This window comes from Nomascus leucogenys, chromosome 7b (genome assembly GCF_006542625.1).
Source record: "Nomascus leucogenys isolate Asia chromosome 7b, Asia_NLE_v1, whole genome shotgun sequence".
In the NCBI taxonomy this organism is placed as follows: Eukaryota; Metazoa; Chordata; class Mammalia; order Primates; family Hylobatidae; genus Nomascus; species Nomascus leucogenys.
Genome location: NC_044387.1, coordinates 50,891,900 through 50,919,534, shown reverse-complemented (window position 1 = coordinate 50,919,534; position 27,635 = coordinate 50,891,900). Strand labels below are relative to the sequence as shown.

Genomic DNA, 27,635 nt, shown 5'->3' with positions numbered 1-27,635 from the left:
ATGCACGTGGAGGTATCCGCATATAAACAGCCCCCCTGGGCGTGGCCTGTCTCTTATGGTCGAGACTGCAGAGATGAAATAGACTCCAGTCTCCCATAGTGCTCCCAGGCTTAGTAGGAAGAGGAAATTCCCGCCTAATAAATTTTGGTCAGACCAGTTGATCTCAAAACCCTGTCTCCTGATAAGATGTTATCAATGACAATGGTGCCCGAAACTTCATTAGCAATTTTGATTTCACCTCGGTCCTGTGGTCCTGTGATCTCTCCCTGCCTCCACTTGCCTTGTGATATTCTATTACCCTGTTAAGTACTTGATGTCTGTCACCCACACCTATTAGCATACTCCCTCCTCTTTTGAAAATCCCTAATAAAAACTTCCTGGTTTTTGTGGCTTGTGGGGCATCACGGATCCTACCAATGTGTGATGTCTCCCCCGGACACCCAGATTTAAAATTTCTCTCTTTTGTACTTTGTCCCTTTATTTCTCAAGCCGGCCGACGCTTAGGAAAAATAGAAAAGAACCTACGTGATTATCGGGGCAGGTCCCCCGATACAGTGGCACATGGTGGGCACAGGGCAGGCATGGGAAATGGGGGGCCCCAAGGCCACAAGACATGTGGGCAAGTAGCCCAGAGCGTGTATGGAACATCCTGTTTATTGGTCTGCAGTGTCTACTGTCACATTTGAGAACTGCATCCACAGCCACATGGCCTCCTGAGAAGACCTCAAGGCAAACTGGGGAACACTGCCCTTCTTGGAAGGTGATGCTAGGGGGGATGGGCAACACCTTTCTTGGAGGTTTGAATTCCTCAGGGCCCCTCCAGCATCTTGGTCTTCCTAATTCCTCCCTTGATCCCCCAGCCCTAGGGGTAGTAGCTTCTTGCAGTGTTTACCTCCGTGTTAATCTGGATTCTCTGTCTTTGGAGTTCTCTACTGCCTGGTTACCAATTCTTTATAACAAGTTCTCTCTGTTAAAATAATTGTGGTGGGGTCCATCCCATGGATATACAGTGAGGTCTGTGTGACAATGTACAATCTTACTATTTGCTGTTATTACAAAACTGTCCTAGAAGACATGAATGCTTGTTAAAAGAAATCTTTTAAGTTTCCTAGACTTCAAAGACCGTTGCTATGCCCTGTGAAACATCGTCTATATCCTTTAATAGTTTGCAATTCGAATTGGTTACTTACTTAATATTTTGTTGCCCTGGTGATACAATTATGTTGACTTGTTATTGTGAGGTTACTTTGGTTAACCATGATGAGGATTACTAGCACATACTTTTACTCCATATGTATAATACAACAATGTAGTAAAACCAGTAACTCTTGGTTCTCTATTCAAAGTGTTTGGAATCTTTATTCTATTTAAAACACTGATGATATTTGCCAATTTTTTGAGTGTTCTTCATGTTATTGATTTGTAGGAGCTCTTTATATATTGCAGATTTAGTCTCTTACTGGTTACGTATGCTGCACCTGAGGAGTAGCAGCACTGCCAACGACACTGTGAGTGTCTCATCTGTGCAAAGCTTCACATGAAGCTGGAGACAAGGGACTGGGGCAAGAGGGAAAGATGAAAAGGGGCAAGTAAGTAACAGAATGAATCCTTGTTGCTCATCTCCTGGCCCCCATCCCAGACCCTTCAGGGGATCCTGGCAATTCGAAGCAGCATAGCCGGATAGGCCTCTGGTGAGGGTGTTGGGAGGGTTTTCTTGGCTGCCTGTTCCAGGATGCTGAAGATGATGCTGTGGGCCTCCTGGCATAGCTCAGCACCCAGGAAAGCCTCCACTCGTCCATGCCATGTTGCCAGTCGTGGCCGTCCCTCAAACAGTTCATAGCCGAGAGCCACCAGCTGTAGGGACAAGGATGAAAAAGTTGTGGGGATACAACTTTCCCAGTTGTCACTGCCGACCTGAATGCTGGAACCATGGGCAGAAGTATCAGAGACATGGTCCATTCCCCAGCCCCTAAGTGAATGGATCACAGGGGCCCAGGCAGTATGTTCAGCCTTAGAGCCCAAGAGCAGCCGGGGTGAGACCCCACACCCAGGCAAGAGGCAGAAGTTCAGGGTTCTGGCCCCAGATCATCCAGAGACTTGCTCTGTGATTCCAGGCAAAGTCCTGGCTTTCTCCAGGCCTCAGTGTTTCTGTCTGCCTCATGGGTGTGACACGAAGAGGGACTCTGCCCACAGGCTGAGCTCACACCTGCGTCAGCTCCTCCAGCGCCATGAGATCAGCCAGCGTCACCTGCTGACCAGCAAGGAAGGGCCTGTCCCCCAGGAACTTGTCCTCCAGCCATTGCAGGGCCTGGTCTATGGCAGTCCTGTTGCGTTCCACCTTCTCCTCGGGCACCTGGACCCCAATGAGTGGCCCCAACACCTGATGGGGCAGAGAGTGGGTCAGTCTGTGGCCCCTGCCTACTGCCAACTACTCTCTGATGGCCAACCACTCTCCAGATGGCTCTCCTCACCTGGACCCACAGGGGTATACCAAAGGTTCCACGGATGCAGTCAGCATGCCAGCCCAGGTACTCATGAACACGGGCACGAGCCTGCAGGTCAGATGGATACCAGTGGTCCGGCGTCTGGTACTTACAGCTCAGGTAAATCAAGATGGCCGAGCTGGGAATGAATGGGCAGTGGCTATAAGGACACTGGCACCAGGCCTTTATCCCCAGCTGCTCCCATCAGCCAGTGGGGCCCGGGGGCTTCTCTGCATTTGAAGGACTGCCCTCCAGCCTCGCCTTCCATCTCCAGCTCCCCGACACCACCCCCTCCTCCTCCGAGTCTCCTCCTATCTTTGTTGCCTTGGGCACTGACTCTTGGCTGGACCTTCTGCTTTGCACTTTGAGAACCTCATCTCTGTGATATGCCAGCAGCTGCCCTATGAGGTAGAGACTCCTGTTAGCCCTTTAGCACAAGAGAAAACTCAAGGTCAGAATGGTCAAGTGACTTGTCTGAGGCGGTGCAGCTCAGAATAGGCTCCCTGGACCCCTGGAACCCTGCATGGCGCTGGCACACAGTGGATGCTCCGTGGAGTCCCTTGCATGTCCATGTGCTTGGGTCAGGGATCACGAGGGGAGGAATGTCTTTGGTCCTCCTCTGACAGGCCCCCAGCCATCACTTCTGCAGCCACCTGACCTCTTGTCCTTTTCCTGCCCAGCAGCTGGACCTCACCACGAGCTGTGCCCTTGGGCCATGGCACTGGCCTCTAGGCCCGGCCTGGGCAGATTGGGGTAGTCTGCGACAAGTCACTAGAGGCTCTTTTCAGCTTGCATTTGTTGAACCTACTCTGTGCAACGGTGGAAACGTGTTCCCTTGTCTTCTCTTCTAATACCCTTCAGTCTGGGAGTGGAGAGTCCCTGGGGCTCAGAAAAGGCTGAAGATGAGAGGTGCGGGGACATGCTCTGTCAGCCCCTGCTCATCCGGGACACACCCCAAGCTGTACCTTCTCCCCAGATCCCTCTCCTTTCTTTCTTTCTTTTTTTTTTTTTTTTTTTTTTGAGAGGGAGTCCCTCTGTCGCCCAGGCTGGAGTGCAGTGGCGCTAGCTCACTGCAAGCTCCGCCTCCTGAGTTCACGCCATTCTCCTGCCTCAGCCTCCCGAGTAGCTGGGACTGCAGGCGCCAGCCACCACGCCCGGCTAATTTTTTTTTTTTTTTTGGTATTTTTAGTAAAGACGGTGTTTCACCATGTTAGCCAGGATGGTCTCGGTCTCCTGACCTCGTGATCCGCCCCCCTTGGCCTCTCAAAGTTCTGGGATTACAGGCGTCAGCCACCGCGCCCGGCCAGATCCCTCGACTTTCCCCTCCCTCGCTGCCCCATGGGGTATGGGAGGGCCAGTGGGGCCCGGGGCCAGTGGGGAGAGCCAGGGTCACATGGGCTCCGGATGCGGGAGGGGAGAGGGAAGGAGGGCACCTTTCTGTCAAGATGAAATCACCATCCTTGAGCGTCGGCAGTTTCCCCAGGCTGTTGATCTGCAAGAACTCCTTGCTCTTGTGCTGCCCTGAAGAGGAAGAAGTCAGAAAAGGTCTTCAGAGTAAAAACGCTGCACTTCTGCACCCTCCCTCCCCCTCCCCAAGCGGAGCCCCACAGCCCTGAGAAACAGCAAGGTCTGGGACCAGAGGGCTAGATCCGCGCCACTCCCTGGGTGGGCCTCCCTGCCCTGCCACATTCCGGGGCAGCTGGGGGGCTTTGGTGGGTGGGGCCAGGTGCAGCAGGTGGATGAAGAGAAGTTTTCTAACCAGGACTCTGGTGGGCCAGGGGACGGGAGGCAAACTGGGGTGGCTCATCTCTTCCCATCTCTTAATTCTCACAACAGCATGTCCTACTTCCCAAGGTCTTCTGGGCTTTGTGAATTTATATGCGTGCATTCCACGCAAGAATTCTGTAAACTCCATTCAGTATTTTCTTTCCACCCCTACAGAGCAGAAGGTAACGTTATCCTCCTTTTCAGAAGGCAAGCTAGGGTTCAGAGAAGGCTGTGATCGCTCCAAGGCCACTCAGTCGACAGCATTCTCTGGTGGCAGACGCTGCAGGAGGAGGTGCGGGGGCTGTGAGGGCGGCGAGACGCTCAGGGCAGAGCAGGGCGAGGGGCCTGGGGGTGCACTCGGTTTGTGGACACACGGGGAAACGGGCTGGGCCCACCTTTGATAAGATCCACGGTGCGCAGCTCTAAGGGGATGCCATTCTTCTTGGCGAAGATGTAGACCGCGCGGCTGGGCTGGGACACCAGGTCCAGAAACAGCTCTAGGCCCATGGCGGGGGCAGCAAGGACAGCGGGGATGGCAGTGAAGGCGCTGAGGGCGGTGTGGGCCGCAGCTGTGGCAGGTTCCGGGCGCGCCGGGAAATAGGGGCTCAGGCCCCACCCCCTGGGGACAGCACCCAATTGGAGCGCACCACCCCCGGACCCGCCTCGCCCCTTCGGTTTCTGTCCAGTCCTGCTCGGCCAAGACTCCACCACCAGGTCCGTGCGCCCCTACAGGGAGGGCGGTCGCTATGAACCCACAGCTAGGAGGGTGGAGTTGGAGCTGGGGGCCCTCGACTGGGAGGGAGGACGCGGATGCAGGGGGCCGACTGCAAGGGGAAGGGGAACGAGCTGGACAGGGAGAAGCAGGTCTGCTTTTCGGGATCCCGGTGCCAGGGACCCTGCCCGGTTCCAGGCGTCGCCCCGACCCAGAAACGACTGGGCCGCGCCGTCCTGGAAAGGCCCCAGCGCACGGACATCTGAGGGTTCGTTCAGAGCTCTGTTTCTCGGCGCTGCCTGGCGGCGGAAGGGAGGGAGGGAATGGGATCCTCTAAAAGGGATCTTAGAGTTTCACCCAGCGGGATGTGACACTTGCAGGTGTCCCAGACTGGTGGGAACCTTGACTGGAAGGCTGGGGTTAAGGATGAACTTTCTACCGCCCAGACTGTCCCCTGCAGAGCAGCTGCTGACAGACAGCGGGAGCTCTCCCTTCGTGCACAGGATGGGGGCAGGGAGCCCACAGCCGCAGGGTGCAGGAATGACTGCGCGGGAATCTCCTTTCTTCTTCGTGAATCCCAGCCCTAGCATCTCACCAGGGAGCACAGTGACGGTCCAGGGCTGGGCCCGGGACTCTAGCTGAGTCTTTCAGAGTATCCCATCCCTCTGGCCAGTGGCCCAAGCGAGTGAACCAGAATGCTTCCTTGGGAGTTTTGAAATTGGAACTGGAGAGAGGAGCTCCCTGTGGGGAGGTAAATGGGAGCTGGGGCCACCTGTAGTGACATTTCCTGAGTTCAAGGAGTAGAGGAGTCTGAGAGAGAAAAGCTGACTCAGAGAAAGGGAGTGATAGCCAGGCGTGGTGGCCCACACCTGCAATCCCAGCTACTCTCATGGGATCTGTTTCTCTGATGTCTGGGTGTGAAAGGACTTTCTAAGGCTCAGAACAGTGGGAGAACTCAACAAAGAAAAAACCAATACATATACAAGGATACTTTGTGGAAGAAAAAATGGATTAAACTTAAGCAAAAAACTGGGAAGGATCTTGGTAAAAGATATGTCAGAAGGAAGTAATGTTCTTTAAGATGTTCTTAGAAACCCATCGGACAGGTGGGGTGTGGTGGTTCACGCCTGTAATCCCTGAACTTTGGGAGGCAGAGGTGGGCAGATCATTGAGGTCGGGAGCTTGAGACCAGCCTGGGCAACACGGTGAAACCCCGTCTCTACTAAAAATACAAAAATTAGCTGGGTGCGGTGGCACACTCGGGAGGCTGAGACAGGAGAATCACTTGAACCTTGGAGGCAGAGGTTGCAGTGAGCTGAGATCACACCACTGCACTCCAGCCGGGCCACTGAGCGAGACTGTCTCAAAACAAACAAACGAACAAACAAAAAGAGGAGAAACTCATGAGACGAAGAGACAGGAAAAAAATGAGCAAAGGAAATCAGCAGAGGTTTCATTGAAGGACAAAGAGAAATGGTCAATACATGGATGAAAACATGTTTAACTTCAGTAATAATCAAGTAAGCACACACCAACACAACATGCACATACTGTTTTTATTTATCAAAGGTGCACATGTTTTTGAAATGAGTACTCCTAATTAACATGTACAGAGCACTTACCCAGTGCCCAGCATGGGGGTGGCACCCTGTGTGTGAGAGAGCATGAAACAGGTAGACACGCGCCCTGCTGAAAGTAAGGGACCGCCTCTCTGGAGAATCCACTGGGCAATAAGGAGGTTTCCACACCTTAACTGTGTCTGCCTTGACCTCTGGGGCCTGGGAGCAGAGCCCCCTCCAGCTGGTGGGGAAGGAAGCGTGGTGTGTTTGAGGACAGAATGGAGAGAAGCTGAGTAGAGCGAGTGTAGACTCTTCCTATCCAAAGTGTGGTCAGTGGACTGGGAGTATCAGTGTCACCAGGAGCTTGTTGGAAATGCAGAGGCTCAGGCCCCACTTGACCTTACCGATTGAGAGCACAAACTGTAACCAGATTCCAGGGAGGATTCATACACACATTCCCATTTGATAAGTGGGGGGTAGTAGGAGGCGAGGTGAAATGTGGGCAGGGGATGGCTACTGCACTGGAGAAGGCTGGCTTTGTGTTGAGGCCTTTCTCATGAGGGCAGTGGGGAGCCATGGAAGGCTTTATGCCAGGGAGAGTATGGGCAGATTGAGAATGCAGAAAGATCCCACTGGTTGCCTTGTGTGAAGACCCAGGGAGAAGGGGAGGCTGTCCCTGTTTGAGTAGGAGATGAGGGCTACTGGTGGCTGTAAGTGGAAAGAAGTGAGCAGGGGTGAGCAGAAATCCCAAGGACTGGTGGTGATAGGATGAGGGTGGGAACCAGGATGGGCTTTGGGCAGACCCTGACCCCTCTCTCTGCCTGTCGGCCCACCAGATAATAATCCCTGTGTTCCTGGGTGAGTCAGTGCCACCAGAGATGTTGGCGGCCACTTTGGCTGAGCTGGATGGATGCCTGCAGCTGCCTGAGGACAAGTTCCTGCGGGACCAGGCCTTCCTTACTGGGTCCCATATCTCTGTGGCTGACTTGGTGGCAATCACGGAGCTGATGCATGAGAATGCCATGGGGTGGGGTGGCCCGCTGGGCAGTGGTGTATCCGGGAAGGGAGCTGACATCCCACCTCATGTTGTCTTTTCTGGCTGTGGGACCCTGTGTGAGTCACTTCTCCTTCTGAGCCTCAGTGTCCTCATCTATAAAATGGGGCTGTACAAACCCCTCACCGCAGCTGTATTAAGAGGCTTCCAAGTGTCCCCAGGGATGGGGACATCCTAGCCCATCACACACATGGTGGAGGAGAGAAAATCCAATCAGAGAACCCCTAAAGCAGGTCATGCTGCCTTACACTTGGCTATGCCCAGCCCCTCCGCTGACTCTGTCTTCCCCTAGCCCATCAGTGCTGGCTGCTGAGTCTTTGAAAGCAGACCCACGATGGCAGCATGGCGCCCAACACGTGGAGGCTGCAGTGGGGGAGGACCTCTTCCAGGAGGCCCTCGCGGCTGTCCTGAAGGCCAAGGACCTGCCTCCAGTAGAACCTGCTGTTAAAGAGAATCTGAAGACCTTAATGCAGCTTTTCTTGCTGTGAGTGCATGTCCCAGACTTGCTGAGCCACTGAGGGGATGCTATGTTGGTAGAATAAAGACATGGAGCTATCTGTCTCCTTGGTTATCTGCAAAGGCTCTGGTCCACAGTTCCTCCAGATATCATGCCTGCATTCCTTTTGTCTCCTACCCCATTCCATTCTAGCTTCCATGTGACCTCTGAAAACAGCTTTGGCAAACACTTACTTGACCCTGTCCTTCTGTGTGGAACTTTCTATGGTTCCTCACTGCCCAGAAGCTAAAGTACAAGTCATTGAACTTTGCATTCAAGGCCTTGCTCCCACTCCTCCAGGTGGCCCCTTCTGCCTGCACACTCTTATACCCCTCTCCGGGCTCCCACCTTGGCCTCTTGGCCTCTGCTCATGCTGTTCCCTCCTCATCTTCTTCGCCTGGTGACCTTCCTGGTCTTTTGGCATTTGGCACCCTGTCTCTTCTCCAGGGAGACTTCCCTGACCTCCCCAGCCTCAGTCCAGGTCAGGTGACCTCTCCGGGCTCGTCAGCCCCAGTGTTTCCTTGCGGGGGATACCCCCGGACTGAGCATGTATCATAGATGAGGGGTGACCTGGTGGAAAGATGTCTGAATCAGGATCAGCCTTGGTCTCCTGGTCTCTCTCCTCACTGTGGGGCGATGTTGTGTCCCACAAGTGGGGTGCAGGGCTGGTTCATGAACCTCCTTGCAGGAAGGGAAGTCCCTCATTATTTCCTGGCCCTCTCCCATACCTCCTCCTAACATTGACCACAGTCTTCTCTACACCCCACTCCTTGACCACTGGCTTGTCCACGCCCCACACCTGGTCCCAGACTTGCCACCGGTCCCTGCCCTCTCCCCTTAGGACTGTCATATTTTCCTGTCGTGTGTCTCAGATCTTCTGATATCTGAGTCATCTAATAAACTGCTAATAGCACAAGATCATGACAGACAGAGGCTCTGTCGGCCTTTTCAGTGGAGGCTCCTTTAAGTATGCACACTTATAGAGAATTTTATACATGTAGTTGAAATTGTACATATAAACGTACAAATTTTTCCTATCTCTTTTGCGGGGGAGGGGGGAGCCTGGGTCTCACTCTGTCATCTGGCGTGGAGTGCAGTGGCACAGTCATAGCTCACTGCAGCCTAGATCTCCTGCACTCAAGCAATCCTCCTGCCTCAGCCGCCCAGGTAGCTAGGACTACAGGCACACACCACAGCACCCAGATTTTTTTTTTTTTTTTTTTTTTGTAGAAAACAAAGAAGAGAATCTTGCTATGTTGCCTAGCCTGATCTTGAACTCCTGGGCTCACACAATCCTCCCTTCTTAGCCTCCCAAAGTGCTGAGATTACAGGTGTAAGCCACATTGCTTGACCACAACTTCAATCATATTTGAAATGTACAATTCAAGTGATTTTGCCACACCGACCACAGACTCATGTTTAAGCCACACCAACAGAGTTCCATGCTTTTTGGTGTTTTTTTTGAGATGGAATCTCGCTCTGTCGCCCAGGCTGGAGTGCAATGGCGTGATCTCGGCTCACTGCAACCTCCGCCTACCCGGTTCAAGCGATTCTCCTGCCTCAGCCTCCCGAGCAGCTGGGATTACAGGACCCGCCACTATGCCCTGCTAATTTTTGTATCTTTAGTAGAGACGGGGTTTCGCCATGTTGGCCAGGCTGGTCTCGAACTCCTGACCTCAGGTGATCCGCCCGCCTGGACCTCGCTAAGTGCTGGGATTACAGGCGTGAGCTACCGTGCCAAGCCTTTCCATGTTTTAAATAACATATTTTGCCATCCCCTGGTGGACAGTGGCTCACCACCGGCACAAGAGGCTACACAGGCAGATGTCAGTGGCGACCAGGCAGGGACAGGTATTGTCGTGAGCCCAAGGGCCCTGCCTAGCCCTACCCGCGCCCCCACGAGTAACCACATCTCCTGACTGCCCAAGCGCAGATTTCCATACTGAACATGAAATTGCCTGACTTCGAAATGGTGGCAAATCATTCAAAAACCTTTTAAGCTCCCGTTGTATTGGTTATTAGGGTCGAGCCTGGGGAAGACCCCCATAGGTGTGTGTGTGTCCTTGTTGTGTTAGGGGTGTTCAGACCTCTAATAGGGCTAGGAACCAGGCGACCATAGCGCTGCAAGCTTGAGAGGGAAATCCACCTGGCGCCAGGCAGGAAGGTCGGGGAAGAGACTGGGTGGGGCCACTACCGGGTTAAAGACCTGTAGTGGGTGGGGCTACACGTAGGGCGGAGACGATGGGACTTCCGGAAATCAGAGCCGGCACACGTGACTTTTGTTTGCAGAAGCGGGATGTACCCTGGGCAGCCAATCGGGGAGCGCCGAGTCTCTGTCCAGCCAATGAGAAGCCAGGTGGCTGTGGCGCCTCGCCGCTCCTCCCTGGTCCGCGAGCCTTCGGTACCCCCAGCTTTTTTTCCGCCAGAGCTGTTTCCGTTCCTCTGCCCGCCATGCCGTTCCTAGAGCTGGACACGAATTTGCCCGCCAACCGAGTGCCCGCGGGGCTGGAGAAACGACTCTGCGCCGCCGCTGCCTCCATCCTGGGCAAACCTGCGGACGTGAGCGTGGGCCGGGCAGCAAGGGGCGAGGGGAGGTTGGTGGGCCAGGGGTCCGGCCGTCCCTGCTCCGCCTCCCCGACAGTGACCCCGAATCTTTTCCCCAGGGACCACTCTCCACTCCTTTCCTCACGCCAAGCTCTGACTTTCCGTGCTCCACGATCCCGCGGCTCCCCCTCCGCATGTCTTTCCCTTGTCGCCCTCCCCAGTCATGACCCGGACGTGACCTTCAGGGACCTCGGCCTGTACCGGGATCCCTGTCCCCGCGAACACTGCGCGTTTCGGCTTTCACGCGCTCGGGTCCGGTCCCCAGAGGTAGCCCGGCCGGCTCCAGCTTCGGGCAAAACTTTTCATGTCTCCCTCAGCGCGTGAACGTGACGGTACGGCCGGGCCTGGCCATGGCGCTGAACGGGTCCACCGAGCCCTGCGCGCAGCTGTCCGTCTCCTCCATCGGCGTAGTGGGCACCGCCGAGGACAACCGCAGCCACAGCGCCCACTTCTTTGAGTTTCTCACCAAGGAGCTAGCCCTGGGCCAGGACCGGTGCGTAGGGGTAGCAGGTGATCCATGTGGGACTGCCGCAGACTGGAGCCAGTGATCCTGCCTCAGGGGAAAAAACCCATTTCTTGCCCTGCCCAGTAAGGACACATCAGGGTCTGGGGCTTTGGGGCTTCCTGACCCCTTAGGTTCCTGCTGTTAGGACCATCTTCAAAGTGCGAGCAGGATTGAATGAATTTCTGGCTCTGCTCCTCAGCGTGTAAGTCTGTGAACCCGGAAGACTCCCTTTTAACATCCCCCGGGGCAGTGCAAGGGTCATGTGGGATTGTCTGTGTGCTGTACCTGCTTTGGCACCTGACAGGGTGGGTACACGTGGCTGAAGTGTGATTTTCTAGAACTTTGCCAGGCTGGTCAGAAGGAATTCTGGGTATGTTCTAAAGTTACGTATTTTGGACCTATGTCCCAACCAGGTTCCAGGTGAGGTTCACGGGAGACTCACAGAGTAGTGAAAGAGCACTGGCCTGGATGTCTAGACATCTGCTTTCTGGGTCCTGCATAGCTGGGGGACCCCAGACAAACTTGGAAATGAACCATCTCCAGTTGGCAACCTTCTCTTCTGTGAAAACAGGGGAAAAGACCTCCCTCCCCCACAAGAAGACTCTACAACCCAAACCTGGCGTTCTGTGACCGAGTTAAAGTTTCCTCTTGGGTAAAAGATATTCTTGAGCCACATCCATGCCTAGGAGGAAGTAAGGGCATGAGAAGCTTGAAAAGGACACTGTCCAGGCATGGTGGCACTCATGCCTGTAATCCCAGCACTTTGGGAGACCAAGGCGGGAGGTCCATTTGAACCAGGAGTTGCAGACCAGTCTGGGTAACATAGTGAGATGCCATCCCTCAAAACAGTTTTAAAAATTAACCAGACATGGTGATGTGCACCTGTAGTCTCACTTAGTTGGCAGGCTGAATTGGAAGAGGGTTTCAGCCCAGGAGGTTGAGGCTGCAGTGAGCTATGATTGCGCATTGCACCCCAGCCTGGGTGGCAGTGAGACCTTGGCTCAGAAAAAAAGACCTTCTGAAATGGAGCCTTTGCTAGTCCATGAAGGCCGATGAGGAATGGCTGATCCTGCTGGGTCCTCCCTCAAGCTACAGAGGAATAATACAGTCAGCCCCCTGTGTCACTGGGTTCCACATCTGTTGATTCAAACAACCATGGATTGAAATATCAGAGGAAAAAAAACGATAGTTGCATCTATACTGAAAATATGTACAGACTTTTTTCCTTGTCATTATTCTCTAAACAATACAACTATTTCCATAGTATGTACATTATATTAGGTATTATAAGTAACCCAGAGATTATTTAAAGTATATGAGAGGATGTGTGTAGTTTATATGCAAATATTACACCATTTTATGTAAGGGACTTGAGCAAATGTAGATTCTGGTTTCCTCTGGGGATCCTAGAACAAATCTCCCACGGATACTGAGGGAAAACTGTTACTCTAACAACAAGTGTTATACAAGTGCTTACCATGTGCTAGGTACTCTACAGGTACTTTACACTCATGATCCCATTTGATCCTTACAATCCCTGTCCACTCTCCCTTTGCGCAGACAAGACATGCTATCCCCATGAGGTAGATAATCTCCATTATGCCAATTTTATGATGACAAGACTGACGCTGTTCATATTCCCGACGCCCCCAGCCAGGCTATCCCAAGTTCTGGTGTTCCTCACTGGAAACTTGCTGTTACCTCTGACAGGGGCATGTTCACTTATGGCACAGACATTAGTGGCGGGGTTGGTGGGGCGGGGGGTCACCCTGTGCTCAGCCTTTGAGAAAACAGGTGGCTGAGGTACTGTGCCCTTAGGGAGCCTGCAATTAGGAGGCAGGGTGCCCCTCAGTACACAAACTGATGGAGATGATAGAGTGTACGGCACACACACCGAGGCTACCGTATTGTGTGTCTGTCCTAGCTGGGTCATGATGTGTAGCCACATCCCACAGCTGAGTGTCCCACCGCCGTGCTGGGGGTTGGGGAAAATCATTACTGGGATGAGCAGGTTTGCAAAATGCCTGGTGGACTGAGGCAGGCTGTCCAGAGTACCCACAGTGGGAGTACGTGGCAGGGGTCTTGCAAGATGTGGTGTTGGCCAAGAGGCTGATGATACCATTTTCTCTGTCTCCTGAAGGATACTTATCCGCTTTTTCCCCCTGGAGTCCTGGCAGATTGGCAAGATAGGGACGGTCGTGACTTTTTTATGATTGGGCACGGAGGGATCCAGGGCATCTGTGAGCTGGCTGCTTCTTCCAGAGAGATCTCCTGGCAGAGTGAGGGCCTGGTGATAACCAGCTTTGGATTATCCCGCATGCAACATTCCTGTGATCACATAATCCTCTTCTTCGTCCTCATATGAAATAAATGAAGAGAGCTTCCTCATTCAAACATGACTTCTTACCTTCTATTATCTCTCCTGGGCATCTTGGGCCACCATGGGCAGCAGGGCTGGTGGATAAGACCGTAGGGAACCTGGAGGGGGATGATTTCCATCTTCAGGGCTGCTCTCTGATGTTTAGACTGCTCAGGTCTGGGGCTGGAAGCCTCAGCCTGGAGGCTCTGCTCTCCACACCCATCTGCAGGCCTGTGGGAAGGTGTGAGCAGCTGGTCCAGCTGGGGCCTTCCTGCAGACTGCTGACCTGAGGCTCCTGTCCTCAGCCCCAAAATAGGACCAGACCTCTGTACTCCTCCTGAAGCCTACTCCCTCCATGACTGGCTGGGCAGCCTGCCACGTTACTCTCCCCTTTTCCCCACCTCTGTAGAGTGGAGGCAGGGGTTGCCTGTGTCCCTTTAGGGGTTGGTCACTGGTTTTCCAGAAGCAGGGTCCCCAGTCTGCCCCTCCTCCTCCCCAGGGTTGCAAGCTTCGACTCCCTCCCTTTGGCAAGACTCAAACCGTCCTCCCAGCTGCCCCATCACCCCTTCCTGGCAGTAGCACCACCTTTCACAACCTTTCCAGCCCAGGGGCCCCCAGGCAGGGAGGATAGCTGGGGGGACGAATGGCAGGTCTGTAAAGCTTCCTGTGTCCTCTCCTGTCACAACTGTGCCACCTGCACACTTACACACTCATGGACAGACAACCATGCACATACACACATCCACCCACATCTAGTAATGATTCATCACATTCACACATACACACCCACATATACAATTGTACCATTTACACACAGTTAACTCATACACACACACATACACCCAATCACACCACATCCAACAGTCACAACTCAAATTCACACATATAGACCAAACCACCACACAACGTACACACACATATACAATCACACCATTTATTGACATTCACAGTCCCAGTCCACTCACACATACACATACACCCCGTCACACACAGGCACACAATTCACTCATCCACCCACATACAAATTCACACTGCTCACATTTACACACAATTCACTAAAATTCCCACTGGAGTCCTGGCCAGAAAACTTCTCTTCATCCACCTGCTGCACCTGGCCCCACCCACCAAAGCCCCCCAGCTGCCCCGGAATGTGGCAGGGCAGGGAGGCCCACCCAGGGAGTGGGGCTGATCTAGCCCTCTAGTCCCAGACCTTGCTCTTTCTCAGGGCTGTGGGGCTCCACTTGGGGAGGGGGAGGGAGGGTGTAGAAGTGCAGCGTTTTTACTCTGAAGACCCTTTCTGACTTCTTCCTCTTCAGGGCAGCACAAGAGCAAGGAGTTCTTGCAGATCAACAGCCTGGGGAAACTGCCGACGCTCAAGGATGGTGATTTCATCTTGACAGAAAGGTGCCCTCCTTCCCTCTCCTCTCCTGCATCCGGAGCCCATGTGACCCTGGCTCTCCCCACTGGCCCCGGGCCCCACTGGCCCTCCCATACCCCTTGGGGCAGCGAGGGAGGGGAAAGTCGAGGGATCTGGCCAGGCGCGGTGGCTGACGCCTGTAATCCCAGAACTTTGAGAGGCCAAGGCGGGCGGATCACGAGGTCAGGAGACCGAGGCTATCTTGGCTAACATGGTGAAACACCGTCTCTACTAAAAATACAAAAAAAAAATTAGCTGGGCATGGTGGTTGGCACCTGTAGTCCCAGCTACTCGGGAGGCTGAGGCAGGAGAATGGCGTGAACCCAGGAGGCAGAGCTTGCAGTGAGCTGAGATCGCGCCACTGCACTCCAGCAACACCAGAGAGAGAGAGGGGAAATGACAGGGAGAGGCAATATTGAAGATAACGGAGACTGAGAATGTTGAAAATTAATGAAGGACAAGAACCCTCAAATTCAAGAAACACAATATATTAGGTTCCTAGGGCTGCTGTAACAAAGTACCACGAGGTGCCTGGCTTTAAACAACAGAAATTTATTCTCATGGTTCTGGAGACCAGAAGTCCAAAATTAAGGTGTCAACAAGGCCATTCTCTTTCTGAAAGTTCTAAAAAAGAATCTGTTCCATGCCTATCTCTTAGCTCTGGTGTTGCTGGAAATCCTTGGCATTCCTTGACTTGTAGACTTGTTTTAAAATGTACCCGGGATTTTGGCCTTATTCAGGTATGGTGAGGCCACAGATCAGAGGTGATAGCCATTTAAAAGATAGTTTGTTACTCACAGTTCCCAAGACGATAGGGGGGACATACCACACCATGCAGGGCCGTGGGGAAGCACCAGGGTCAGTCAGGAAGCAGAATGAGTGAGGGCAAAAGGTGGACAAAAGGCTTTGCCATGTTTTTTGCAAGAAGGCAAGACAGGGTAAACAGACTTAGGACTGGCTAGTTTGAATAATTGTGATGGGCTCTGGGTTATAGGAGTGGTCCCTTGTTACCTGGTACCTGTCCCTGGAGTGATTTGGGGCAGGAACCTGCTGAAAGGTGGCTGGTAAAGTTATGTTGGAGATATGAATCGCTTGATTGGCACATCAAAGGCACACCATAAGCAAATCATTTATTCTCTGTAGGAATTAGCTGGCCCAGGGAGGGGCAGTCTCTCCTGGATCAGTAAGGCCTCAAGATGTCAAAGCAATCTGGTCATGGTGGCTGAGGCCTCTAATCCCAGCACTTTGGAAGGCTGAGGAGGGAGGATCACTTGAGCCCAGAAGTTCGAGGCCAGCCTGGGCAACATAGTGAGACTGCCTCTACAAAAAGTTTAAAAATTAGCAGAGCGTAGTAGTAGTTCCAGCTACTCTGGGGGCTGAGGTGGGAGGATCACTTGAGCCCAGGAGGCCAGGGATGCAGTGAGCCATGGTCACACCACTGCACTCCAGCCTGCACTCAACAAAGCGAGATTCTGTCTCAAAACAACAACAGCAACAACCGCAAAAGAAGTTAATAGCTTAGCTTCTGTTGTATTACAAAATTGTTGCACCCTGGACACACTGACAGCCTCAAAAAGAGGAGTTTGTGTGATCATTGGTGGATAAGGCTGTTCTGTGTAAATCCATTGGGACAAATAGTGCCTAAGGTGCACCTGTTAAAGAACAAGCTAAACACTCTCCATCAAACAAAAGAGGTGCATTCATTCGGCTGTACTGACCTTGTCCCAGCAATGGGATGTGGGTTTAACAGGATATGGGGAAATGTGCTCAGACCTGTTCCTTTCAGCTTATTCATTCCTATTCTTATCTGTGTTCTTATCCCCGTTTGTAGATCCCTCGTTATTCATCTGGCTCTTATCTCAATAGTCACCAACTCAGCTTTTAATATGTGAAACTTCTAGGAAAGTCTGCAGCAGGGCAAATGAAGGAATTAAAGACATGTCACCCCAAATATGCTGCTTTGGAGTATTAATTATTTTGAATTGAAGGCACTTGAGAAATAGCGCATACAGGAAAGACTCTCTGACCTGCCCTTTTCTATCTAAGAATAGGCCACACAATTTCCCCTAAGAAAGGCACCCTCCCTTTACTAGGAAGAGAAGAACATTGTCATCACAAGTGACTGTGAATCAAGGTTCCAATGGATCTGTATAAACACACAACTAAAATAATCCTTATCTTCTAATTTGGCCCCCCGTGTATGTCCTAGTCCCTTCTCCACAATTTACTGCCTATAATCCAAACCCCTTTGTCTTGTCTTTTTTTTTTTTCCTGAGGCAGAGTCTTGCTCTGTCGCCCAGGCTGGAGTGCAGTGGTGTGATCTCTGCTCACTGCAAGCTCTGCCTCCTGGGTTCACACCATTCTCCTGTCTCAGCCTCCCGAGTAGCTGGGACTACAGGCGCCCGCCACCGCGCCTGGCTAATTGTTTTGTATTTTTAGTAGAGACAGGGTTTCACCGAGTTAGCCGGGATGGTCTCGATCTCCTGACCTCGTGATCTGCCCGCCTTGGCCTCCCAAAGTGCTGGGATTACAGGCATGAGCCACTGCGCCCAGCCTTGTCTTAAAAAAAAAAAAAAGTATTGTTTTTCTATCTGAAAGATAGAAACTTTTTCTACTTTAGTGACTTCTTTAGGCCTTCATTCTCTTGTGAAAGTACCCATGTACACTGAAAATTTAGCAAAGCTTGAATGATTTTCTTCTGTTAATCTGTCTTATTTCAGTTTTATTCTTAGGCCCAGATCTCCAGAGACCCTAAGAATGTAGAGGAGAATTTTTTTCCTCCCCAGTAATAGCATGGCATACAGCATAGATCCCCACTTGTTCAGGTCAATTTTAATCGCTTTCTAAAACTTTCTATGACATTCTTCATAAAGGTCATGCCGGCCAGGCGAGGTAGCTCATGCCTGTAGTCCCAGCTACTTGGAGGCTGAGGTGGGAGGATCACTTGAGCCCAGGAGGTCGAGGCTGCAGTGAGCCACAATTGTGCCACTGTACTTCAGCCTGGATGACAGAGCAAGATCCTGTCTATAAGTTTTTTCTTTTTTAAGTAATGCATGTTTCAGCTCAGACTTATTCCATGGTGAGATATATATATTATATGTGTGTATGTATGTATGTACACAGATATAATTGCAAATGACATCTGTTGCATTTTACATATTGAAGGAAGTATCTTATTGAAAATATTATAAATTTGTGTCAATGTTGCTACTGCTCAAAACCCGTTTCAGAATTGGTAATCTACTTACATTCAAAATGAGTGGGGTGGCCGGGTGCGGTGGCTCACGCCTGTAGTCCCAACTCTTTAGGGGGCCGAAGTGGGCAGATCACTTGAGCCAGGAGTCTGAGACCAGCCTGGCCAACATAGCAAAACCCCATCTCTACTAAAAATACAAAAATTAGCAGGGCATGGTGGCACATGCCTGTAATCCCAACTACTCGGGAGGATGAGGCACGAACTTGGGAGGCAGAGGTGGCAGTGAGCCAAGATCATACCACTACACTCCAGCCTGGGCAACAGAGCAAGACTCTGTCTCAAAACAAACAAACAAAACAAAAAAATACAACACAAAGGAGTCACACAGAAGAGGGTGCTGTGAAAACATAGGAGAATGCCAGAACAGAGGCAAAGATTGGAGTGATGGGTCTTATATTAATCATGGTCCTTATCTCCTGTACTTTATCATGCTTTGACATTTTTTAAGTTTATTTTACATTTTTATAGAGACAGGGTCTCACTCTGCCAGGCTGGAGTGCAGTAGTGCAATTATCTTAGGTTGGTCCAAAAGTAATCGTGGTTTTTGCCATTACTTTTATTTTATTTGTTTGTTTGTTTGTTTGTTTGTTTATTTATTTATTTATTTATTTATTTATTTATTTGAGACAGGGTCTCACTCTGTCGCCCAGGCTGGAGTGCAGTGGCGCAATCTCACCTCACTGCAACCTCCACCTCCTGGGTTCAAGTAATTCTCCTGCTTCAGCCTCCCAAGTAGCTGGGAGTACAGGTGCACGCCGCCACGTCCAGCTAATTTTTGTATTTTTAGTAAAGACAGGATTTCACCATGTTGGCCAGGCTGGTCTTGAACTCCTGGCCTCAAGTGATCCACTTGCCTTAGCCTCCCAAAGTGCTGAGATTACAGGCGTGCGCCACCGCGCCTGGTCTGCCATTACTTTTAATTAAAATTTTTGTTACGGTTGATTGATTTCCTAGGTTCATTCATACATTCTGTTTTGTTTTGTTTTTTTGAGACAGGGTCTCGCTCTGTCATCAAGGCTGGAGTCAGTGGTGCAGTTACAGCTCACTGCAGCCTTGACCTTCTGGGCTCGAGTGATCCTCCTGCCTCAGGCTCCTGAGTAGCTGGAACTACAGGCATGTACCACCACACCCATCTAATTTTTAATTGTTGTTGTTGTTGTAGAGCGGGTGTCTTGCCATGTTGCCCAGTGCTGGCCTCAAGTGAGTCTCCCATCTCAGTCTCCCAAGGTGGCTAGGATTACAGGTGTGGGTCACTGCGCCCGGTCAGCTTTGACATCCTGAGGCCTTGCTGATCCAAGAGAGACTGCCTTTCCCTGGGCCATAAATTCCTAAACTATTAACTTCTAATTGGAGTGCTACCAATTTTTTTTTTTTTTTTTTTTTGGGATGGAGTCTCACTCTGTCACCCAGTCTGGAGTGCAGTGGTGCGATCTCGGCTCACTGCAAGCTCCACCTCCCGGATTCAGGCCATTCTCTGACCTCAGCCTCCCGAGTAGCTGGGACTACAGGTGCCTGCAACCATGCCTGGCTAAGTTTTTGTATTTTTAGTAGAGACGAGGTTTCACCATGTTAGCCAGGATGTTCTTGATCTCCTGACCTCATGATCCATCTGCCTCGGCCTCCCAAAGTGCTGGGATTACAGGAGTGAGCCACCGCGCCTGGCCAAGTGCTACCAATTTTTGCAGAGTAATAATGAACTCTTGTTCTATTACTATGAAAGATTTAGAACTGCCTTTTCCATCACATAATTTCCAACGCCTGGAAAAAAGGATCTCAGTACTGAAAATAACTTAGAATTGTAACTCACAAGTGGGTTTTCCCTGATGTCATATCTAGTATGTTTATGTAGTATTACTTTGTGTATAAAAGAGCCCAAGTTTGTAATTTGGCTGGCATTTAAGGTGACACCTGGTGATAGAAGGTGTTGGGTATCCAAGTCTACATTGACCTGACCATTTAGGTGAGAACCTTTATATAATCTGTTGCCACATAAGATAAAAAGACCAGTGTTGTTCACGGATAAGGTCAGAGTGGAACTCATGACCCACCAGGTTGGGGGCTGGTGTCTTGTCACCTATCATGTAGGCATCTGCACACGTCCTTCTTCCATGTGTGTTTGTCAGTCTGTAGGAGAATGGGTTGCAAAATATCTGATATAGGAGGCCTGCAGTTTGGCCTTGACATGTGTGTGGCTTGGTTTCGTTATGTGACCAAGTTTGTCCAGATTTTTGGTCTATCCATATTTAATGTCTAGTGTTTGGCAGTCTAATGAAGAGAGGAGATGGGCTACCCCATGTTATACAAGGGTGGCTTGTGAGCTTACTGTAACATCCGGTGATATGGCAAGTGTTTGTACCATAAGAGTCAGTGCCAGAACCTTCTATAACCTTCATGGGAGGCTTGAGGATGCCACCTGTGGAACCAAAGCACAAGATTCAACGGTAATATCGTCTTGCTGTGTCACCTATAAATCATTCAGCACCATACCTGTTTTTAAAACAAAGGGAACATGTTCTTTCTTTTTTTTTTTTTAAGACAGGGTCTTGCTCTATTGCCCAGGCTGAAGTGCAGTGGTGTGATCACAGCTCACTGCATTCTCCACCTCCCGGGCTCAACCGATTCTTTCACCTCAGCCTCCTGAGTAGCTGGGACCACAGGCGCCCACCACCACACCCTACTAATTTTTTGTGTGTTTTATGTAGAGACAGGGTTTCACCATGTTGCTCAGGCTGATGTCAAACTCCTGAGCTTAAGCAATCCGCCCACCTCTGCCTGCCAAAGTGCTGAGATTACAGGCTTGAGCCACCGTACCCAGCAAATTTCCTTCTACTGACTACCTGAGCACAGGACAGAAATTGAGCTTCCATAGAGGTTTGTCCATGTCCAATTAATCCATCAAAAGAAGAAGTAAAGTGATGTTGTTTTCTCAGTTGTGGATGCCACACCTTGTCACATACCCAGTTTTCATAGTTGGCCCACCGAGTCCTGGCGTTGGCAGGAATGAAAATTGGTTCAAGTTCTTCTGCATGATCTAGATGTTGACATAACCAGTAATCAGATTAATTAAAATGGACAGGATTTGGAGAGTTGGTGTAACGAGGTGTCAGTTCTGTTTTTGACCTGTTGGGAAAACAGTAAGGGTTACTAAGCATGAGACACAACCTCAAAGAGAGCCCATAGTGGAGGATCAGAGGGAGAATCAGAGGACAGGATTGAGACAAGCAACTTCCAGTCAGCTTTTTAATAAATGGCCAGAGAAAAAGGAGGCTTCATTAAAAGGAAGAGGTTCTTTTGGTTTTTGTTTTTTGGACAAGGAGGCCCAATGTGAGAAAATAGGTGGAAGTGAAGTTTCTTGATCCATGATCTTGAGAAAAGCTGTCTACTTTAAAATGTCATCTGCTTCTGAGGCCTGGGAACCAGTCTGGGAAATCGTTACTTTAAGGTCACCTGTAGGGAGGGTCTTCCAGTTGTCCTCAGAGTGCTGATCTGGGTCTAGCTTGGTGTAATTCACATGAATCCAGGAGGACTTTTCCCTATCTTGATGGCAGTGTAGGTGGTTAGCAGTACAGTCAGGCATTGCTTAATGACAGGGATGCATTCTGAGAAATGCATCTTTAGGTACTTTTGTCATTGTGTAGACATCACAGAGTGTACTTACACAGACCTAGATGATATAGTGTACTACACACCTAGGCTATATTGTGTAACCCACCTGCTCCTAGGCTACAAACCCATACAGCGTGTTAGTGTACTGAATACTGTACACGGTGTAACACAATGATAAGTATTTTCTTTTACTTATATCTTGTAGTGTAGGATTTATCACAAAATGTTACTGCCCAGTGAATTTTTGCAAACAATAACAATTCACTGAGAGTATTAACATTCACATATGTAATTAGAGTTTACAAATGCACCAAACTTTGGGTAACAAACACTTTAAACTTACTTTTTTAGACATTCAGTAAACCCCTTCTCCCCCCTCCCCAAACTGTTTGATTACAAACAAGCACAATGGGTTAACTGTGGCAAGACATAAGAAATAAGGCAGGGGAGGCAGATGCAGACTTGACAACATAAGAATATCCAAACAATGTTGTCAATATCAAAAGACAAAATCAAAACATCTTTTATAACATAAAATAAATCCATATAATTAAGTACTAATTAGGTGAAATAACATTATAGGGTATATAACATTTATTTTCTCTACATAAATTTGCATATCTTAAATTTATTTATTTTTATTTTATTTTTTCCTGAGATGGAGTCTTGCTCTGTTGCCCAGGCTGGAGTGCAGTGGCACTATCTTGGCTCACTGCAACCTCCCCCTCCCGGGTTCAAGAAATTCTCCTGCCTCAGTCTCCTGAATAGCTAGGATTATAGGCGTACGCTACCATGCCTGGCTAATTTTTATATTTTTAGTAGAGACAGGGTTTCACCGCATTGGCCAGGCTGGTCTCCAACTCCTGACCTCATGATCCACCCCCCTCGGCCTCCCAAAGTGCTGGGATTACAAGCGTGAGCCACCTTGCCTGGCTGCATATCTTAAATTTAATGTGAAACATCATGTTTCAACTTCAACTTAAGAATATCATGACATACAGTTTTTGGTGAGTCTAGATGTAATGGAATGAATATTTAAATAGACTTCAAAGATTTTATCAAGTTTGTATTTGGTTATCATTGCTTTAAGTCTTTAATGCTTTTCTTTATTGGACTAAGCCAATTTTAGAAACAAAATCCACAACCAACACACATATAATGCCGAAGTTTCTGAAAAAACTAAATAGTGTTATCTTTAGTATATCATTAAAATAGTGATTGTGGTTAAACAAACAAGCAAACAAACAAATTACTGCAACTCATATATGATAAACTTACAGAAAGCAACATTTTAGAAGTTCCATCTGGTGTGTTTGCACTGTAAGAAAATAAATCTGGATATGAGTATGTAGGGTCCAGCCCCACAGGGTCGGTGGGTCTCTCCTCGTGTGTGGAGATGAGAGAGTGTAGAAATAAAGACACAAGACAAAGAGATAAAAGAAAAGACAGCTGGGCCCGGGGGACCACTACCACCAAGATGCGGAGACCGGTAGTGGCCCCGAATGCCAGGCTGCGCTGATATTTATTGGATGCAAGACAAAGGGGCAGGGTAAGGAGTGTGAGCCATCTCCAATGATAGGTAAGGTCATGTGGGTCACATGTCCACTGGACAGGGGGTCCTTCCCTGCCTGGCAGCCAAGGGGGAGAGAGAGAGAGAGGAGAAAGAGAGAGACAGCTTACACCATTATTTCTGCTATCAGAGACTTTTAGTACTTTCACTAATTTGCTACTGCTATCTAAAAGGCAGAGCCAGGTGTATAGGATGGAACATGAAGGCAGACTAGGAGCGTGACCACTGAAGCACAGCATCACAGGGAGACGGTTAGGCCTTCAGATAACTGCGGGCGGGCCTGACTCATGTCAGGCCCTCCACAAGAGGTGGAGGAGCAGAGTCTTCTCTAAACCCCCCTGGGGAAAAGGAGACTCCCTTTCCTGGTCTGCTAAGTAACGGGTGTTTTTCCTTGACCCTGACGCTACCGCTAGACCAGGGTCCGGTTGGCAACAGGCCTCTTCCCAGACGCTGGCGTTACCGCTGGACTAAGGAGCCCTCTGGTGGCAGTGTCCGGGCATAACAGAAAGCTCGCACTCTTGTCTTCTGGTCACTTCTCACTGTGTCCCCTCAGCTCCTATCTCTGTATGGCCTGGTTTTTCCTAGGTTATGATTGTAGAGCGAGGATTATTATAGTATTGGAATAAAGAATAATTGCTACAAACTAATGATTAATGATATATATATATAATCATATCTAAGATCTATATCTAGTATAACTATTATTTTATATATTTTATTGTACTGGAACAGCTCGTGCCCTCGGTCTCTTGCCTCAGTACCTGGGTGGCTTGCCGCCCACATGAGTAAGATGTGCTTGACTGAATAAATGAAATCCGCAGCTAGCAATGGGCTATGTTCCAGAGCAGTGCATTTGTCCTAATATATTACATCAGGAATGTTTGTTCACAATCCACCAGCTGCAGCTTTTCATTTATTAAGAAATGAAAGCAATTAATCCTGGTCCATCCACTCCTTCCTCCCTTGTTTTACTATCTTTGCTTTGAGATCAGGCACTTTGTGCCCAGGATTGTGGCAATGCATGTTTAGTAAAAATGATCCATTGATAGTAGAATAATTGTACTAAATTAATAAAGGAAGAGAGTGTCTTCCTGTAGAAAACAGAGCACTAAATTATAATTTTACAGTCACAACACAAGCTCCAGCTCTTCCTAGGCACAGTGGAGCAACCTGGGTCCACTCATTTGTCTGGGGATCATAAGCCTCCACTGTATTCAGGTATGCCTGTCCATCATACCTCCCAACAGCATAAAACTTATCAACAAGTAAACAGATCTCCACTGCATCTCTGCTGATGCTCATTGATTCTACTGTAGTCCACATGCCTGTTTTGGGATCAGATGTCTGCACACAATCTGAGAGTCTGGAAGTCAAGTTGGATGTGAGAGCATCGTGTTCCCCTATAGCATACAGCAGTCCACTCCAGGTCGTTATTCCTATGCCACCTCTCCTTTTTGACATCCGTGCACACAGTGTCCATGTTGGGGTGATCAGGCCCAACACTGGGCCGTGGGGGCTACCAAGTCTGGCGGGGTCAGAGGAATGCGAAAAGATAAGTTAAAAGTGCATAAAGTGGGTCCAGGGGGCCAGCACTAGATTGGAGGCTGCAAAGGCCCCGAGCTGTGGGAGCCCACACTATTTATTGGTGATCAAACAAGCAGGTGGTGAGGACATGAGGGTAAACAGGTGAGGCGTGAGGACGTGGGGGTAGAAAGCTAGTGGTGCATTAAGCGTAGCTGTGATGGTCTAGCATTTCCTTTGACGCATATAGAATATGCTCTGCTGCTTGAGATAATGGAGGACATGTTTACGAATAAGAAGCAAGGAACCAACAAGCCTGTGCACATTCCAGAGGCTATGAGGAGTTTTATGCCCTGAGCCCTGGGTTCCATCCAAGCCACAAGAGGTTTTATGCCCTGGGCTTAGATTTGTGGTGCGGCAGGGCAGCCTTCCACCTATGGCACAGAGCTTGGTGTACCAAAGGCCATGAGGGGTTTTAGACCCTGGACCCCAGACATCTTTCAAGACTCTTTTACATTATGACAGACAAGCCAGTCCTGCCTCAGCTCTTCTACCAACACTCCACTCACTAGTATGAGGATCAAAACATTCTACTGATTTGAGACAAGAACTTCCTTCACGACCACCAACTGCATAAAGTTTTCTACTTAGTACTGCCACACCTACTGTGCTCCTAGGGATAGACACAGTGGCAACAAAATTCCACTGGCAAGCAGAGGGTCCCAAATTTCCACCGTGTTCAGATGGCCCCAGCCCTCATGCCCTCCTATGGTATACATGGGACCTTCTAGTACAGCCACACCAAGGCCATGTCTTTGTGTGGACATAGGTGGCACCACACTCCCTGTTTTTGTTTTGGGGTTGTAGCACTCTACAGTATTCAAAGTCTTCAGTCCATCTCTTCCTCCAACCACATACGGTTTGTCATCTAGCACTGCAACACCAAACTGTAGCCTCCTCTCATACATATTTGCTACTGGAGTTCACGTATTTGTACAGAGATCATACTTTTCAATGCTTGTTGCTCCTTTTGTTGAATCCATTCTCCCAACTGCAAATAATGTACCAACAGCTGACTTCCTAGATTTTGTCTGAGGACTTTGTAACATGGGTCATCTCTCTGGTAATACATGGTACTTCATTGCTTCCATAATGAGTTTCTGACATTCTGTATTATCCCAAAAAAGTGCATTATTTTCCATGTCTGCCAGGAACTGTGGTGCAAGAAGAGGTAGCCTAATATAAGCCAAAAGTTTACTTAGATCTTTGCTTCTCTGTTCCAAATCATGACAGACCCAACTAAGAAGGGCAGTCAATATTGTCTCATCAGGAATGTTCATGCCATCACTAGTCAAGAACTTTGCAATTTTGCTGGCTGGTAATAATACAAATTCCTGGTTTCTGATTACTTTCATGAAATGCTCAATAGTATAACTGTGAGCCACTTTATGCAAATCTGTACAACCTTAGGCATCAGCAAAAGAACAAATTCCAAGACAGCTGGATGGGTGAAGCTGTTTCATTAAAAACTTCTGGCGTGTGGCCTGGTGCCTTGGCTCACGCCTGTAATCCCAACACTTTTGGAGGCCAGGGCTGGCGGATCACCTGAGGTCAGGAGTTCGAGACCAGCCTGGCTAACATGGTGAAACCCCGTCTCTACTAAAAATACAAAAAATTACCTGGTCGTGGTGGCAGGCGCCTATAATCCCAGCTACTCACGAGGCTGAGGCAGGAGAATTGCTTGAACCTGGGAGGCAGAGGTTGCAGTGAGCTGAGATCTGCACTGGGCGGCAGAGCAAAACTGTCTAAAAACAAACAAACGAAAACTTACAACATGCTTCTACAACCTGCGAAAGCCAAAGAAGACAAGCTGTAGATAGCAGGCACTCAGTATTATCTTCTTTTAATTCAAGGCGGCTTGTATAAGCATATTGGATCAAGGACCATGATGAATTTGGTTCTACACCTTCCATTTTTATGTCCTCTTGTCTTGCTTCTCTGACATCATTAGTAAACATGGCAGCAAAACAGTCTGAGTCAGAGGAGAGCACCTATCTGTGAGCTGGAATTCTGCAATCACAAGCAACTAAAATGACATCGCACAACTGTTTATGTCTCCAATAGTTTTCCATTTTTTTAAATGTTTAAATGTATGTTCGGCATAATTCAGGGCTTGGAAAAATTCGTGATGAACACGGCTCCATAGTATGACAGGATGATAACGTCTGACTACTGCTGGAAGTCCGTGTCATGCTCCAGAGACTGCTGGGAGTCACGGCGGACCGGGGTGGAGGAGCCGGGGAGGGGAGGGCAGAGAGGGATGCTTGCGTGCCCCCAACCCCTTCCTGGCAGCCTCACCTCCGGCGCTGGCGGCCCCAAGCTAGCCAATCCTGCTCCATCAGGCGGCGCCAGGCGGTGGGGGGTGGTCAGAGTCCTCAGGTGGCCCCAGAGGGGGCGAGTGAGTGGATGGGGGTCCGGACTGGCTCGCCCATCAGTCCCGGCACTGCACAATTGGCTGCCCACCCAGCCCACACAATGATAAGTATTTTTGTATGTAAACATATCTAAACATAGAAAAGCTACAGTAAAAATACGGTATTATAACCTTTTTTTTTTTTTTTTTTTTTTTTTTTTTTTTTTTTTTTGAGACAGGATCTCACACTGTTGCCCTGGCTGGAGTGCAGTAGCACAATCATGGCTCACTGCAGCCTCGACTTTCCTGGGCT

General features: G+C 49.6%; 2 protein-coding genes and 2 pseudogenes across 5 annotated transcripts; 2 read left to right on the top strand and 2 right to left on the bottom strand.

Annotated features, from left to right (window-relative positions):
• Nucleotides 1-1,332: 1,332 nt before the first annotated feature.
• LOC100589494 (glutathione S-transferase theta-2B) lies at nt 1,333-4,922 on the bottom strand. The gene is made up of 5 exons (XM_003282524.3): nt 4,646-4,922; nt 3,917-4,004; nt 2,472-2,622; nt 2,207-2,380; nt 1,333-1,854 (listed from the first exon to the last, which is right to left on the bottom strand). The coding sequence occupies exons 1-5, from the start codon at nt 4,755-4,757 to the stop codon at nt 1,645-1,647; spliced, it is 735 nt and encodes a 244-aa protein (XP_003282572.2). The 5' UTR covers nt 4,758-4,922; the 3' UTR covers nt 1,333-1,644.
• Nucleotides 4,773-8,063, top strand: LOC115835863 (annotated as a pseudogene).
• A 2,295-nt stretch (nt 8,064-10,358) lies between these two features.
• On the top strand, nt 10,359-16,907 carry DDT (D-dopachrome tautomerase). Of its 4 annotated transcripts, none has more exons than XR_004030976.1 (4): nt 10,359-10,630; nt 10,993-11,168; nt 13,321-13,459; nt 14,856-14,935. XR_004030976.1 is itself a non-coding variant. In XM_030815973.1 (4 exons), exons 1-3 carry the CDS (start codon nt 10,523-10,525, stop codon nt 14,923-14,925), a joined length of 354 nt encoding a protein of 117 aa, XP_030671833.1. In that variant the 5' UTR covers nt 10,454-10,522; the 3' UTR covers nt 14,926-14,943; nt 16,788-16,907. The 4 variants fall into 4 exon arrangements, 3 of the variants coding, with proteins under 3 accessions (XP_030671832.1, XP_030671833.1, XP_030671831.1); XM_030815973.1 differs by lacking the exon at nt 13,321-13,459 and adding an exon at nt 16,788-16,907 and having other exon boundaries at nt 10,454-10,630; nt 14,856-14,943; XM_030815971.1 differs by lacking the exon at nt 14,856-14,935 and adding an exon at nt 11,594-11,832 and having other exon boundaries at nt 10,454-10,630; nt 13,321-13,574.
• A 7,245-nt stretch (nt 16,908-24,152) lies between these two features.
• On the bottom strand, nt 24,153-27,228 carry LOC100581584 (annotated as a pseudogene).
• Nucleotides 27,229-27,635: the final 407 nt, after the last annotated feature.

Bases quoted from the DNA above. Each gene is read 5' to 3' on its own strand.
- LOC100589494 (XM_003282524.3), bottom strand. From the start codon at position 4,757: ATGGGCCTAGAGCTGTTTCTGGACCTGGTGTCCCAGCCCAGCCGCGCG. The intron at 2,623-3,916 runs GTGCCCTCCTTC...ATTCATTCCCAG, and splicing joins GATTTCATCTTGACAGAAAG to CTCGGCCATCTTGATTTACC. The intron at 2,381-2,471 runs GTGAGGAGAGCC...CTGCCCCATCAG, and splicing joins GTATACCCCTGTGGGTCCAG to GTGTTGGGGCCACTCATTGG.
- DDT (XM_030815971.1), top strand. From the start codon at position 10,523: ATGCCGTTCCTAGAGCTGGACACGAATTTGCCCGCCAACCGAGTGCCC. The intron at 10,631-10,992 runs GTGAGCGTGGGC...TGTCTCCCTCAG, and splicing joins TCCTGGGCAAACCTGCGGAC to CGCGTGAACGTGACGGTACG. The intron at 11,169-11,593 runs GTGCGTAGGGGT...TGTCCCAACCAG, and splicing joins CTAGCCCTGGGCCAGGACCG to GTTCCAGGTGAGGTTCACGG.